The sequence below is a fragment of the Poecilia mexicana genome, unplaced genomic scaffold (genome assembly GCF_051168715.1).
Source record: "Poecilia mexicana isolate PSO_F unplaced genomic scaffold, ASM5116871v1 scaffold_3, whole genome shotgun sequence".
In the NCBI taxonomy this organism is placed as follows: Eukaryota; Metazoa; Chordata; class Actinopteri; order Cyprinodontiformes; family Poeciliidae; genus Poecilia; species Poecilia mexicana.
The window spans coordinates 17,127,920-17,142,166 of record NW_028263372.1 but is presented as its reverse complement, the minus strand read 5'-3'; the positions used below and the strand labels follow the sequence as shown (position 1 = coordinate 17,142,166).

The following is a 14,247-nucleotide window of genomic DNA, read 5'->3' as shown; positions in this document are numbered from 1 at the left end:
GCCATTTAGCTGAAAAGTGGTCGCTTAAATGGTCGTGTGGCTTCGCTAACGTTTTGTTAAACAGCAACAGGAAAGATGGATTTGTTTATTCTATTTTCTTTCTGTTGCCTCTACAGTTGCTTTTTCTGTAATCCTGTAATTTACAACATTCTCCACACCAACTGTTTGAGGGCTCCTGGCAAAGATGTTAAAAAATCCTTCACATAATTAGATTTTATTTTTATTATGTCAGACTACACTTTTTTTTTTTTTTAGCTGCTATTCAAAAAAACAAGAAAATTTCATTAAAGTGAGGCAGATGTGTGTTGGTCCAGAAATGGCTGAAGATTAGTTAACTTTCTAAACTTGACCACCTTTACAGTCAGAGTAGTAATTAAAACACTTTCAGACCTGGAACTGTGACAAGCGATGCCAAATTTATCTTGCCATTACCGACAGTAATCAGGAGGGCAAAGGAAGTCAAAAATCTCCAGGGTCTCATGAATCTCCAAAACATGAATCTCCAAAAGGAATATATTATTTCCAAATAAATGTCACCTTTGCATTCTACGTGCTTCTTAAAATTGGCTCAGAAAAAATGAAGTCAAGCTTTGTCAAGTGGCTGCTAACTAAGAATACGGTATCGACAACACAAACGAGTCAAAGATTTCAGACACACAGCTAAAGGGGTGAGGGGGAGGGCATTGTGCAAAATAACAACAAATATTGAATTAACATCAACAGCCCCCTCATATGGATCAGCACTTCTCTCTTCGTGGTGCAGGATGGATGTTTGCAGTGCAGCCAATTTCCGGTAAGCTTCCAAGCGTCGAACTGGTGCATTACGTACGTCAGAAGTAAACATTAGCAATTGGGTGAAATTTAAGACCTCAGCACAGTCCACACCACCAGGAAGCAATTGTTTCTCAATAGTAGAGAGCCCAGACCCTCTGTAGGAAGCAAAGTGTAGTAAAATTGTTACCAGTCTATATACATACAGTATTTTAAACTACTGAAGGTAACTTAATTACTTGATTGTGCTATAAAGTGGCCTGGAAAATACCTAATACTGCTCTTTGAGAGTCAGTGAAGTGAGACTTTTCATTAAAAAGATTCTGTTTACCTCTTATAGCAGTAATACTTCCAGTGTTTCAATCTAACAGTAATTTGAATAGTTGTGCTTACACTTAAATGCTGAGCCAACGATCTCTTCAGAATGTGTGGGTGGGGAAACTACTCAGCACTCTTTGATTTACGCCTCGAAAAAGAGCACTTCACAAATTTCAAGTTATTTTTCGCTTCTCAGCCTTGTTCTTTGTCTGGAAGAGGCTTCTACACCGCTCGCGCACTGCTGCGTTATCAAACCGAGTCACCCAACGAAGTCGTTGCAAACCCATCTCTTAAAATTTACATAAAGCTGTTAATTCTAATTATACAGTTTCACGTATTTCCAGGCAGTGACAACCGCTGAGAAAACAAACATGTCTTTCCCTTTCTGTTTTCAGACGCCCCGCCGCCTGTCCTCCACTGAGCACTTCTCCTCCTTCCAGTTCCTCTTCTTCTTCCTGTGTCCTCGCTCTTCTGCATGACCAGCTCCATGTCAGCCCTTAATTGTGTTTTGATGTTCTTCCAGACCTGCAATTGAGCTCCACTGTTGGCAGCCAAAACAGAGCACAGTGTCTATCTATCTATCTATCTATCTATCTATCTATCTATCTATCTATCTATCTATCTATCTATCTATCTATCTATCTATCTATCTATCTATCTATGCATGCTGCAAACAGGGAGTAACATCAATGTAGGCTACAATGAAAGACGTCCCTCACCCTCTGGGGCCAGTGTCACATGTAATCACTGTGACTTATAAGGCAAACACACGCGCGCACACACACACACACACGCGCACACACAGTTAGTCTTTTCTAACGCTCAACTAAGCTCAGCTCGGGGAGTAAATATTTGTGCAGTGCGAGCTCTAGACGGTGGAAGGTTCCTCACCTCAGCAGTGTGCCACCATATCATGAAATATTCAGAAAGAGGAGGGTGGGAGCAAGGCGAGAGGGAAAGGGAAGAGTTGAGAAGAGAAGAGAGTGAGAGGAGGAGGAGGAAAAGGAGGAGGAGAGAGGTCACATAACAGGACAAGACGGATGCTGTGGATAAGTTAGTGGCTGGGTGACTCTAAAAACAGCAGAAGATGTGAAGGGAAGGACTGGGCGATTGGTGCTGAGAAGGGGAAGAGAAACAGTGATGCTGTTCAGGAAGTTAGAGGGATGAACAACAGAGCTGAAGGCTAATGAGATACAGGAAGGAACAGTGACAGGATGAAGAAATGATCAAAAAGGAAGATAGGACAAATGTGAATGGCAAGCAAAGATTGGGAGCGACAAGGCAAACTACATTAGGAACAATCGGGCATGTTTGTCTGACAAAATCTGTGTTGTCCCACAGCAATTTGAGTAAATTGACTCGAGCGACGATGCTCCGAAGCTCTTAATGGTCCCAGTCAGTCTGCAAGTGGAGAGTGATAATCCCTGCCCGCGGCTTAATGAGGGTTTATTCTTTCACAGGTCATACAGTCCTGTGATGCTGAAAGATCACAGGACTGTATTTATTATTTGTCTGTTGCTGCCACTTACTTATACCTACAACTTCAAAAGACCTAAGTGCATTTCAAAGTATCCTGCTCTGCGTAATGGTCAGGTCTTAACCAGGCTTTTAAAGTTAGCAGCAACCATGGCAATTAGTTGTTATTTAGGTATAGATTTGAAATATTTCTTGATTTTTTTTTATTTTTTTGTTTTTCAAAGGCCTTATGTCAATTTATCCATTTGATTATTTATTGTATGATTTTGTGTGCACCTTCTCTGGTCCAGTGTTTGTACCACTGCACAGCAATTTGTATTATACCTGACTGTATGAAAAAGTAAAATCACTAAGATTGGAAACAATCTTAATAGGATTTACTCTTCTTTCAAATATTGTCTTGTACTTTAGCAGGAGTTACAAAACTATTGTTAATAAGGTTAATATCCTGACAAGCTCTAGTTAACTTTCCTTCATAAGTCCCTCAGCAGTGATCAATGACAGCGACATTACTTAATCATATCCTTTCAAGGATGATTAAGACCTAAAGCTACACATTATTCAATTCGATCTCTATTACGTTTTGAAAACACCCGCAGTGCAGCCAATAGCAAGATGTTAATCATTTACATTTAATTTTACCTTTAATCTTTCTGCAGGCATTTTTTTTTTTTGTCAAATATGACTTATTGTAAGAAACGGTATTTGCTATGCTTCTACTTGAAGATAAGGAATAGTTGTGCTATTTTTAAAAGAGAAAAAAAAGTTATTTTAAAAGTTAATAATGTTACTAGCAGAAAAAGTAAAGAATGAAATATGGTGAGAATATAAAGTTTACAGCCATGGTGAAAAAGTACATTTTCTCTCAATCTTAGGATAACATGTAAGCTGTGTAAGTTTTACCAGGCTCCAAAACAAATCTAGCTCCAAGTGCATAAAATGACACACTAATGATCACAGCTATTTATTTAACAACAATCAACCTCAACTAATTAAAATATATTTCCTTCAATTTTCAATTTGTAACAAAATGATTCAGATGAATGTGCTGCCTGTATATTGAGATAGCAAAAAAAAAGGGACATTTATTTTGTAGCAATCACCTCAAAAGTTCAGTAACTCTATTTCACTGCTCTCTGCTATAATATATTGAGCAAAACAAGCTTAAGGGAACCTGATACTAACAATATACAATCAGTGATTTATTTATTTTTGTGTGTGTGTGATAATATGACATGACTAAATTCCAATTTTCAACCAGCTTACGGTTCCAAGAATGAAGCTAAAAGCTGAACATAAAGCCTGGTTAGTTTGGTGACGTTTGGGATAAAACAATAGCTTCACAGACTGAATGATCGATTGCAGATAAAAAAATTGAAAAATGATAAATGGCATTTCACCATAAATCCCCACTCTACATTGTTTCTCAGAGCCTTCCAGGGCATTTTCAGGGCATTGTGCTTTAAACAATGCCACGTCTACGACAAACAGACGGCGCTTAAAGACCAAAAATAGTACAAATATAGCAGCAGAAACTGTTCTCCTTACTCTTTCTGCTGCGGGGAAGAGATCCACTGTTGACCACAGGAATCAATAGCCTTTTACTTGGAGTTTTTCAAACAACAGACAAAATGATTATATAGAGTGAGAAAGATGAAAAACAGAAAGACAGAATATTAAACAAAAACCAGATCTCGGGGTTAATTATATTTGCACTATCGAGATATAGTTTTATTTGAAGAGGATGTTTGAAATAGACATGAAAGATTTAACATAATCCCTTAAAACCTGAAGCGGAAAACTGTAATTTAGTTAGCCAACTCAAATATTTGCAAGTGGAGCACATACAGCCGCAATCTTTGACAACCACTGTCACCGGAAGGAGAGTGAATGTAATACATACTCATAATTTTAGGGATTTAAAAAAAAAATTTTGTTTAGTCTTGTTTAAACAAAGAGTTTTCTCTATTCCACTGAGGATTGAATGAAACTTGCAGAGGCAAAACAGTCTGAAGGTCGATGTAACTGTCCTTGGTGCTGAAGCATATTCTGTTCCCACTGAATCACATGGAGAGACAACGAGGGATTGTTCTATCGGAAACAAATCCAAAAACTAGACAGACAGCGCTGTCTAGTTTTTGACAGCGCGACGTACAGAAACAGGGTGGCATGACGGTGGGAATGTGTCACGTAATTGTGCTATTAATTTCAACCTTAAGATTATTGTGAAGAGAAGAAAAGAGTTTAAATGGTGTGCATAAGGCGTCTCAATAGATGCGTCCAGGGCGCGAGCTACACCTGTCCCATCGTTCGTGTCAAACCACTTCTGAACTGCAGACAACATCAGAAACATCTTAACTGAGGTAAGGAGGAAAAAAAAAAGATTGAACTGTTGCTCAGTGATCCAACTTAATCTCTTCAGATGAAAGTAGATTTTCAGTTTTTGTTGTAAAATCCAGGTGTGGAGCCGAGAGACACAGAATCGAAATCGCTTGAGATCCAGTGAGAAGCTTCCACAGTCAGTGAGGATTTGGGCAGCCTGCTGGTTTTGGTCAACTAATGCCCAAAGCAGGACGTTTTGATTTATTATTAATAATCTTTTGATTGATCTCACTATTCAGTTAATTTTTTTTTTTAGATGGAAATTGGCAAATAAACATTGTCAAGTAGAGTTTAAATAAAATATTTTAGATTACTTATTATTCCCCCCAAGGAGTATTTTGTCATGGTGATTTTGCTCACACTGGAAGTGTGATAATGACGGTTTTATGATACGGTTTTATCGACAATCTAGGAACTGCACGTGTGAATTAGCTATAGTTTTCGGATGCAACACTTCAAATGGTGACATTTATACTTGGGTTTTACATCGCCCCCTTTTTAAATAAAGCCAAAGTTCAAGTTCAGTCAGAAAAAGCAGCTCATGCGTTGTTTGTTTTTCTTTTTAAATTGAGTTTCATAATGATTAGAATAGGTTTGTGATTACATGTTTGCTTTCATCTAAAATTGGCTAAATTGCCAACAAGCACAGATAAAGGTCAATGCAAAGCCTGACACAAAACCAAGAAATCCATTTAATTTCTCTTTTTATGTCTTTGACCTTTATTTAACAAGGAATCCCACTGAGATTCAACATTTCTGTTTTTTTTTTTTCTTTAAATAAACTTCTCACCAAGATAACAATACAGCAGCTTGACTTCAACAAGAAGCCAAGAAAAACCTTGCCAAGTACATGCTATGTTTGTTTTCTCCCCTGGTTTCTTTATGATTGAGCTTTTCCCAACTTCAGAGCAACCAGCAATTTCACCCCCCTCTCAGCCAAACAGACGGAGAGTGACTAATGTGACCCCCAGCACCTTATCAGCTGAGCTCTTACTTTGGAGTCCAAAAGGTCACTGCATCTCCTCCCTGACTGGGGATCTCAGTTGACTTTTATAAAGAGCCACCTCCGGTATTGTGAAAGCTTTCGGGGTAATCAGCCTGGACGGGGTGAAGAGAAGATTAAAAAACAAACAAAAAAAAAAACAAAAAAACAAAAACTGGTCTTTGTTTTGACTAATCCATGAACAAAACTCAAAAATGGAGTTCGTTTCCCCACTGCTCTGTTTTGCACCCTGAACCCACCATCGAATTAGTTGCAACCCATCTGCCTCCCTTCCTCCTCCTCCTCCGCCACCACCACAAATAGAAAGTGCCCCAGACACATTACTATTCCTACAACATAATTCAATGCAGGTAAAACCCAGTGCACAGGCTTGATATGTCAGTGTAATAACGGCTTCATATTTCCCCCCCCACCCTCCCTCCTCCATCTCTGCAGCCGCTGTGCCCTGCTCAAATCAATAACCCCGCAGACTTTCCGTCTGATGGAAACAACGCGTTTTCAGCGACGAACAGTGAGAAATATCGCTAAGGACAAATTATTTTTGCACGTCTGGACTTGGCTCCAGAATCTCTGGCTGTGGAGTGGGGAGTGGAGGAAGAGGGGGGGGAGTTGGGGGGGGCAAACGAGTTGTTAGGCTGCGCAGGAGCATTTCTCCCATCCTGGGAAGAGAGAGAGAGAGAGAGAGAGAGAGAGAGCGAGAGAGAGAGAGAGAGAGAGAGAGAGAGAGATGCAGAAATTGATACAGAGAGCCACAGCGAGGGATGCACTGGCCGAAAGTGAGACGGAAAGTCCGGATTTTTTCCCCCCTCATGTCTTCCACTTTATAACATATTTTGAAATAATAATAATACATAATAATTATAATAAAAAAAACGAAATTAGTAAAGTGACTCTTCATAGCCTTTGTTGACATCAACTCTAGAGTGTCTTTTTTTTTTTAGGTTTAAATGACTGTTTTTATAACTTACTGCAACTCAAGCAAGAATTTTTGCACTTATTGTTTTTTTTGGGGGGGGAGGGGGGTTGTCGTTTAAATCATCGGTCTGTCTGTCTGCATCCTGTCAGGGGAATCCGGGATGCCCGACAGAAGAAGAAGAAGAAGAAGAAGACAAGTCCTGTGGATTCAGCCGTGACTTCCCGACTCTGGATATTGGAGAGCTATTTTTCACCCCGGTCTTTATGAAACCCCCATCAACTTTTCATTTCGTGGATCTATTCGCTGAGATTGAGCGACGGTGTAGTTCAAAGCGCGCTTGTGTCTGACTCAACGATGCGCTCCGCTGGGAAATACTGCGTGTTTCTCCTCCTGCTTAAAAGTGTCCTGACGGACCCGGGAGCCTCCAACCAAGGTGAGTGGTGCCGCGCAACGACAGCGCACCCAGAGCGAGGCTGTGAAGCAGATGTAGCCATTTAAAGTAATTAAAGACTTTTGAACTTACACGTCAAAACAGACGACAGTTTGTTGATTCAGCTCGACCACGAATCGGGACTCTTGTCTCGCAACAAAGCACGGAGTGCCGCAGAAATACAAATATCTGCACCGCGATGAAACACGTGCTTTGTTATTATTAAATGCAACGTTTGTCTAATACCTCAATTTTATTTTATGGTATTTTCATTTTTTTTGTAGTATTTCCCGGAAATTAACTAACAAACAAACAAACAAACAAAAACATCAATTACAGTCTCAGAACACAAAACAGACCAGAATAATGTAAAAAGCACTGATACACAAGGGCGTAGGAACGAGTCTGTCATTGGGGGGGACGCATATCAGAAACCTGACAGATCAGTAAATATCTTAAGCAGAAATGTCAAACTATTTATGCCATCAACATATCAGTAATGCGTTACTCTAATCTGACCCTTGTTTCAGTAACAAGTATTCTAACACGTTACTATTTACAATCCAATAATCAGATTAAAGTTATGCATAGTATGATGACCGTCATTCCAGGATGAACACTCACTTTAGCATTTGCCTCTCACAATTAGCAAGCTAAATACTCTGGTAGCACAGACAGGCTAACAGATTTGATATAAATTGACTGGTAGTTGAACTGGTTCTACCTCTTTCTAAAACCAAAGTAGAAAACAGCTCATAAAATAAGACTCAGCAGTTTTAAACTCAATACAGCAATTTGACCAACAAAAATAAAATCTAAACAAGTTTTGTTCTTCTTGAACATCTCTCTACATCAGTGCAACAGTTTGATCTACAAAATAAATAAAAATTATACTTTTCACGTCTAACAGACACCTTAGCTCCTCACTGTTAACTCAGTCTCACTTTCCAGCCCTGCATTCAGTAACTTACCAAAGATCCATTAAAAACACTGAGGCAAAAAGCCTAAATGTTTATTTCCCTGTCATATTCACCCGCAAACATTTAACTAAAATATCTACAGATATGCGTTTCTGTCTCTGCCTCCCTCTGACTCTCTGGAGCCTGATGTTCCTGCATGGATTCATGGATTTATAACAGACACTACAGTGATGTACAGTGTCAGAATGTGAACTAAATATATAAAAAATGTTTTTATCATACAGAATGAGAATTTAAACAACTTAATTTTCAGATGTATACATTATTATTCATCTCAACTATATTTACTGTGTAGCAAAAATTTTCATGAATTTATTTTTAAACCTCTCCTCAAGCACTTTTTTATTGTCTCCTAACCATTAACTTATGGTGTGGAAATAATGAAAAAAATATTGAAACTTTGAAAGAAATCAACCTGACATCAGTCTCCTCCTGTTCTCCTTTCTGGTTTTATTGAAATTAATATAATTTTTATATCTTCACACTCTGAAACTCCACCTGGCTCTCCTATGTCTTCCCTGACCTGCTCCTCTCATAATAAAATAGTTTATTTAAAAATTAAAAACAGTTCATTTAGTTTATATTTCAATAAACTAAATGAAGACCTCACCAGAGCTTCTTCACCTTTCTTCAACATCATTCTAGCACTGCTGTTCTCCTAAATATATAATATAATATAATATAATATAATATAATATAATATAATATAATATAATATAATATAATATAATATGTAAATACATGTTAAGTGAACGAGTATGATCAGGTGTTGCTCACTTTAAATAATAAAAAGGCTAATTTCGCTGCTGTTTCAGTCTCATTCTGATTAAATAAATCATTGTAACTAGACTAGCTAACTGTTAAACAAAGTTAGCAGTAAAATTTTGGACATTTGAATATCCCAGAATTAAAACGGCTTAACCTAAAAGATTTAGTTCTATATATGAAAGTAAACTGACAACAAGACGTTATAACCGAGCGATATTCATGGCAACATTCCTGACAGACAGTTTACCTCCTTCTAACGGAGTTTCTCTGCTGCTGCCTTTACTCTGAGCCGTTCAGAGGGGGGAGGGGCAGGAAGCGCTCCGCTGAATGCGCTGTTATGCGCCTTCAAAATAAAAGCACGCGAGTGGAAGATTTTAAAATTCTTCGCAACTGCGGTGAAATTATTGGGGGGGACGAATGTGACTCTCTCCAATATTGGGGGGGACATGTCCCCCCCGTCCCCCCCGCTTCCTACGCCTATGCTGATACATTATCAGGAGAATCAAATCAGACGTTCTCCTTCACCTCCACAGTCTGAGAGCAGTAAACATCCCCACTGCAATGGGGGCCACTGAATGCTACAGTAGATGTAAGCCTCTGGCAAACTCTGTCAGCTGGTGCCTTGGAGGTGCATCTGTCTTCCTCCTGATGAGTTCATACAGAGTATAAAAAATATCAGAGGTTTCTCCCAGTCTGGAGAGGATTGCTCATACATGGAGAGACACCATGTGACTCTTTTTTTATTTTTTTTAACTTCATTATGTTTGCCTACTTTTGACAAAATTCACTTGAGCAATCTCTCACTCGCCTCCCCTGCCGTCTACTGGATATAGCTTGTGCAGCTGCATATGCATGAGGAACACAGGACATAATAATGTTATCTCTCCTCAGCCGCAGCGTCACACGGGCAAAAAAAAAAAAAAAAAGTTGCCTTAATGTAATCTGTTCATCTTCCACTTTGCACATTTGCGAGGGTGAGTTTAACATTCCTCCTTTGAATGCCTAATGTTTAGGACACACATTTTCCAAGACGACATGAGCCTTCTCACTACAGCCAAATGTCAAAGTCTCTTTTACTCTGTTTTTTTTTTTCTTTCTTCTTGTTCTTGTGTGTGTGCGTGTGCGTGTGCGTGTGCGTGTGTGTGTGTGTGTGTGTGTTTTCCCACCAGGACGCCTGTCTGCCGGTGACAGGTTGGAAGAAGAGCGGGTACACTCAGGGGAAACTTGAAGAAGAAAAAAAAATGACAACGTGAGATGTTTAAAATGAAGTGAGAAGGAGTCAATACGTGCCACTTAGCTTTGTAATGAATGTGATTTCCTCCTTGTGATTTGAGGAGTTGAGGGAGGAGAATCATTTGTTTTTATGTAACCGGTTATTTATAGGTGGTTTAGATTTTTGAGGTCAGGAACGTTTTAGGTGGTTTTACCGTGTATGAATAAATGTTGAACCTGAAACTGTCTTTGTAATAATAGTAGCATATACTTCAAGGTCATGATGGGATATTTGAAAACACACTCATTTCTGGAGTTTATCTTATTATTTTGTCAAACTAGTATAAATAGGTCACACATCCCTTTGCTTCTGCACTTTTGAAATATTGGTTTTAAAAAGTGTGATCTATCGCAGCACATTCTGGTTAAAAAGTTTGTGTTTTCATTAATCAAGTCTCCGTAACGCTGAAGCACAGAAAAGCTGTTTTTTTTTTTTTTTTAGTTATGCAACAGATCCATTAAGCATTTACGTACTGGTCTGCTCAAGTCACCTACCTGTTCTAAGGGCTTATCGCCGTGTTTTTGCATTGTACTGCAAATGGACTCCTAAAAAGCATTTTGTCAGCGGGAATGGTTCTGAGTGTCTTTGTGTTTAAACGACGTTGTCTAAAAGCCCAAGGCTCTGGCCTTAAACACTGGTAGACCTCATCATTATTCATAAATGTTGACCTAAAGTTCATTTCCTCTCCACAGCACTCCACACATTTCGGTGTAAGATTAAAAAAAATGGCTGCAAAGCCACAACACAAGTTTTGATGCATTTTTATTTTGATAACAACAAACGACTTACAGCGTATTTCAGCTAAGACGCTCAGCCTTTCATGTGCTAAGCCCTTTCAGTCATTCTATTTTACATTTGTAGAACAACGCTGCAGTCATCTAATTCATTTTCACGTGATGATAATTAGCATCTTCTTTTTCAGTTTATTCATAGATTTTCCCTATTTCTGATCGTTTGGGTTTAGGAAGCAGAAAATAGGCATCTGTGATGACTCTGAAAGGCTCCCGAGGGACCAGGTGTCTTGAAATTCACAACTTTTAAATTTTTCACATTTTATCAGAACACTTCACTTTATTTTATCGAGACTGTGCGTGAAAGACCAACAAAGAGCTGTAAATAGTGTGGTCTATGATTGGTCCACTCTTACGTTAATCCTTTGTAGAATCACCTTTTCTTTTATAGGTTCAGTTCTTTTGGGGTTTGTCTCTGCCAGGTTAGCATTTTAATGAACACAAATCTTTGTCTCTTATAGCACAGTTTCAGTCAAACTGGATGAAGAGTTCATATAGGTCTAGACTTTGACTGTCTTATTTTATCTCATGTTGCTATCTAAAGCCTTCAATCGTTGCTCTGACTTTATGTTAAAGGTTCATATCTTACTGTCTTTCATAAACTTAAACACTCAAATATATTTTCTCTTCCAAGATTACATCACAGACCATCTTCGTTGTCTCTGCTGCAAGTGATGGCATGATGCTGCCACTACCATGCTTCGCTGACTGAATAGAGCTGATGCTTAGTGTTTCTTTTCCTCCATGGTATTTGGCGTGAAGTCTTGTGCAACTTTTCTACTCAAGCAGCTTTCACCGTTCTGGTTCTGTTCCAGTCCATACCGACCGGATTCATTACTAACCTCAGGGCTAGGACATGCCGGAACGAAGCGTGCTCTTGATAGACAGTAAACTCCATTTGATGACTGACCCTTGATTTATGTCCCTGCAAACTCCAAACAACATTTCAGCCACTGCATTGCATTGGCGGACATGCCATCTGCGGTCAGAGAGCTGCTCAGTGTGGAGGAGCGTAATTATGAGTTTAATCTTAAGCAGCGCCAGGAACAAATGCGTCAACTTTTGCAGCAGAATGACTGTGATTTCAAGGCCCTGCAAGCAGCACCTCTCTGTTAACAACAGGCGCGCAATGAAGAAACGAGGAACTGTGCAGCTCCGGCCAACTTTTTGTCAGATTTATAATTTTGCGCCTACCAGTGCGAAACTCAGGAACTACATAATATTAGTTTGGTGTGACTATTCTTTGGAATTTTCTTTGAAATAAAGATCATTTATGAATATTGGTTTACGTCTTTTGACATAATCAAAGGTTGGCATGTTGGAAAAAAATAAAGTGCCACGGTATGGATATATTTATATCTACAGAAAAAAGAATCAGCTAATCTGAATTGTTTTCATTATGTTTGAGCCATCACTGGACTTCTTTTGGGTTTAGTTTGTGGAGTGTTGCTGCTAAGATCATCAACGAATAGATCAAAACTCCTGCGTGGTCACGACGACCCGCCCACATTACACGTCCTCAGTAGTGAGGAACAGACGGAGATGGTCACAACTGGGACCAAACCAGACATTAACTGGTTAGAGTGAGATTTGACAATGGAGAAGCAACTTTAATCTGACAAGTTCCCATTTTCCCACATTTGATGTGTTCCCCCACATGGCCGTTGTCATGGCTTCCCGCTCAACGTTGGCTCACTTCCTGACTCTCTTCTGTAAAGGTCATATTTATGAACTGCATGACTGATAGTTGTCCTGCCATCAGATTCTCCCACCTGAGCTTTAGATCCGTGCAGCTCAACCAGTTACCACTGGTCTCTTGATGTCCCAATCTGTCGGTTTGGGTGGACAATCATGCATATGTAGGTTTACAAATATGTCATATTCTTTCCATTTTCAAGTTATAGACCTGAAAATGGATTGGTGAGATCATCAAAGATTTGCACATTGTTTGAACATCTAAAACTGCTTTAAACTTAAATTGTTTAAGTCACAGCTTCATTTCTGACCTGTGTGTGTGCTTGGTGTGCTCTTTGGGCTTGATGATGCCATACGTTTACCCATGTTCTCCAACAATAGAGTGCAATTAAGTTAGACACAGGGGGATTATATTCATCATTTAGGTGACTTCTGACAGCATTTGGTTATGCTGGATTTTATTAAGCGGTTTCAGAGTAAAATGGCATTTTAAAATCACATTTTAATTTTTTATTTTGCTTTAAAATTGAGGTCTAAATCAAATTCCAGTGACACATGTTGGAGATCTCCGTTCCAACATGCCAATATGTGACGCTGTGCAGGAATGTGAATACTTCTACAAGTCCCTGTGCACAGGTTAGTTGACTAAAAGATGTTGCCTGTCCACTTAAATCCAACATGAAGACCTGATGCATAAGTCAAAAAGTCTCCAGGTCCTTAGGTTGTCTCTTAATAGTGTGACCCACTTCACATGCGAACTTTTCCTTCAGGCTCGGCCTGTGGCTCGGTGTTCAGCCACTACGCTTCAGTTAGTTTTAACACCTCAAAAATAAAACCATCAATGTGTATAAAGTCTCATCTCACAGCTTGTGGTTGGAGGTGTGACGCTGTAAACACTGCAGATATGTTCTTCATCGCTGATTTGGTGGAAAGTGTTTTCTTTTAATAAGCTTTGTGTTAATCAGTCAGAAAATAAAATGAGGGGATTTTGAAATGAAGAGGCTTCCATTTTAATATGTCTTCCAGGCACACCTTGCACATTTAATAGACATAATGAACCTCACTTTTTTTCAAAACATTACCTTTGTCTTGACTTGTGACTTTTTAGGTTCCCCTCGCTGTTTTTGCCTTTTTGCTCTTTCAGTTGGTGTCTAAAGTCTGCCCTTAAAACCTGTGCTTAAGCTTAGAAAGTAAAGAGTATTTACTAAAGTTATAGGAAAAAAACTAAATGTGGTTACATATCTGGAGACTGCTGAGGTTAAAACATGCACTCCAAACTCATTATCATGTACTTTTTGACTGACTGCTTCCAGCAGAGTCACACTGCTGCAGAACAGCAAACAAAACACAGATCAAATTATTTTAACCTGTTTTACTTAAAAAAGTTGTTTAAAAATATCAAATGCATGAGATGCTGTGGTTGCCTGTTGTTTTTGTTTTAATT

General features: G+C 39.0%; 1 protein-coding gene across 1 annotated transcript in view; it reads left to right on the top strand.

Moving 5' to 3' along the window:
* The first annotated feature begins 6,652 nt into the window (after positions 1 to 6,652).
* LOC106928208 (eph receptor A6) overlaps positions 6,653 to 14,247 on the top strand; it is a 63,263-nt gene continuing 55,668 nt past the window's right edge. The window contains exon 1 of the mRNA XM_015004307.2: positions 6,653 to 7,299. Coding sequence (XP_014859793.2) covers positions 7,221 to 7,299 — 79 coding nt within the window. The 5' untranslated portion in view covers positions 6,653 to 7,220. The remainder of the gene's footprint in view (positions 7,300 to 14,247) is intronic.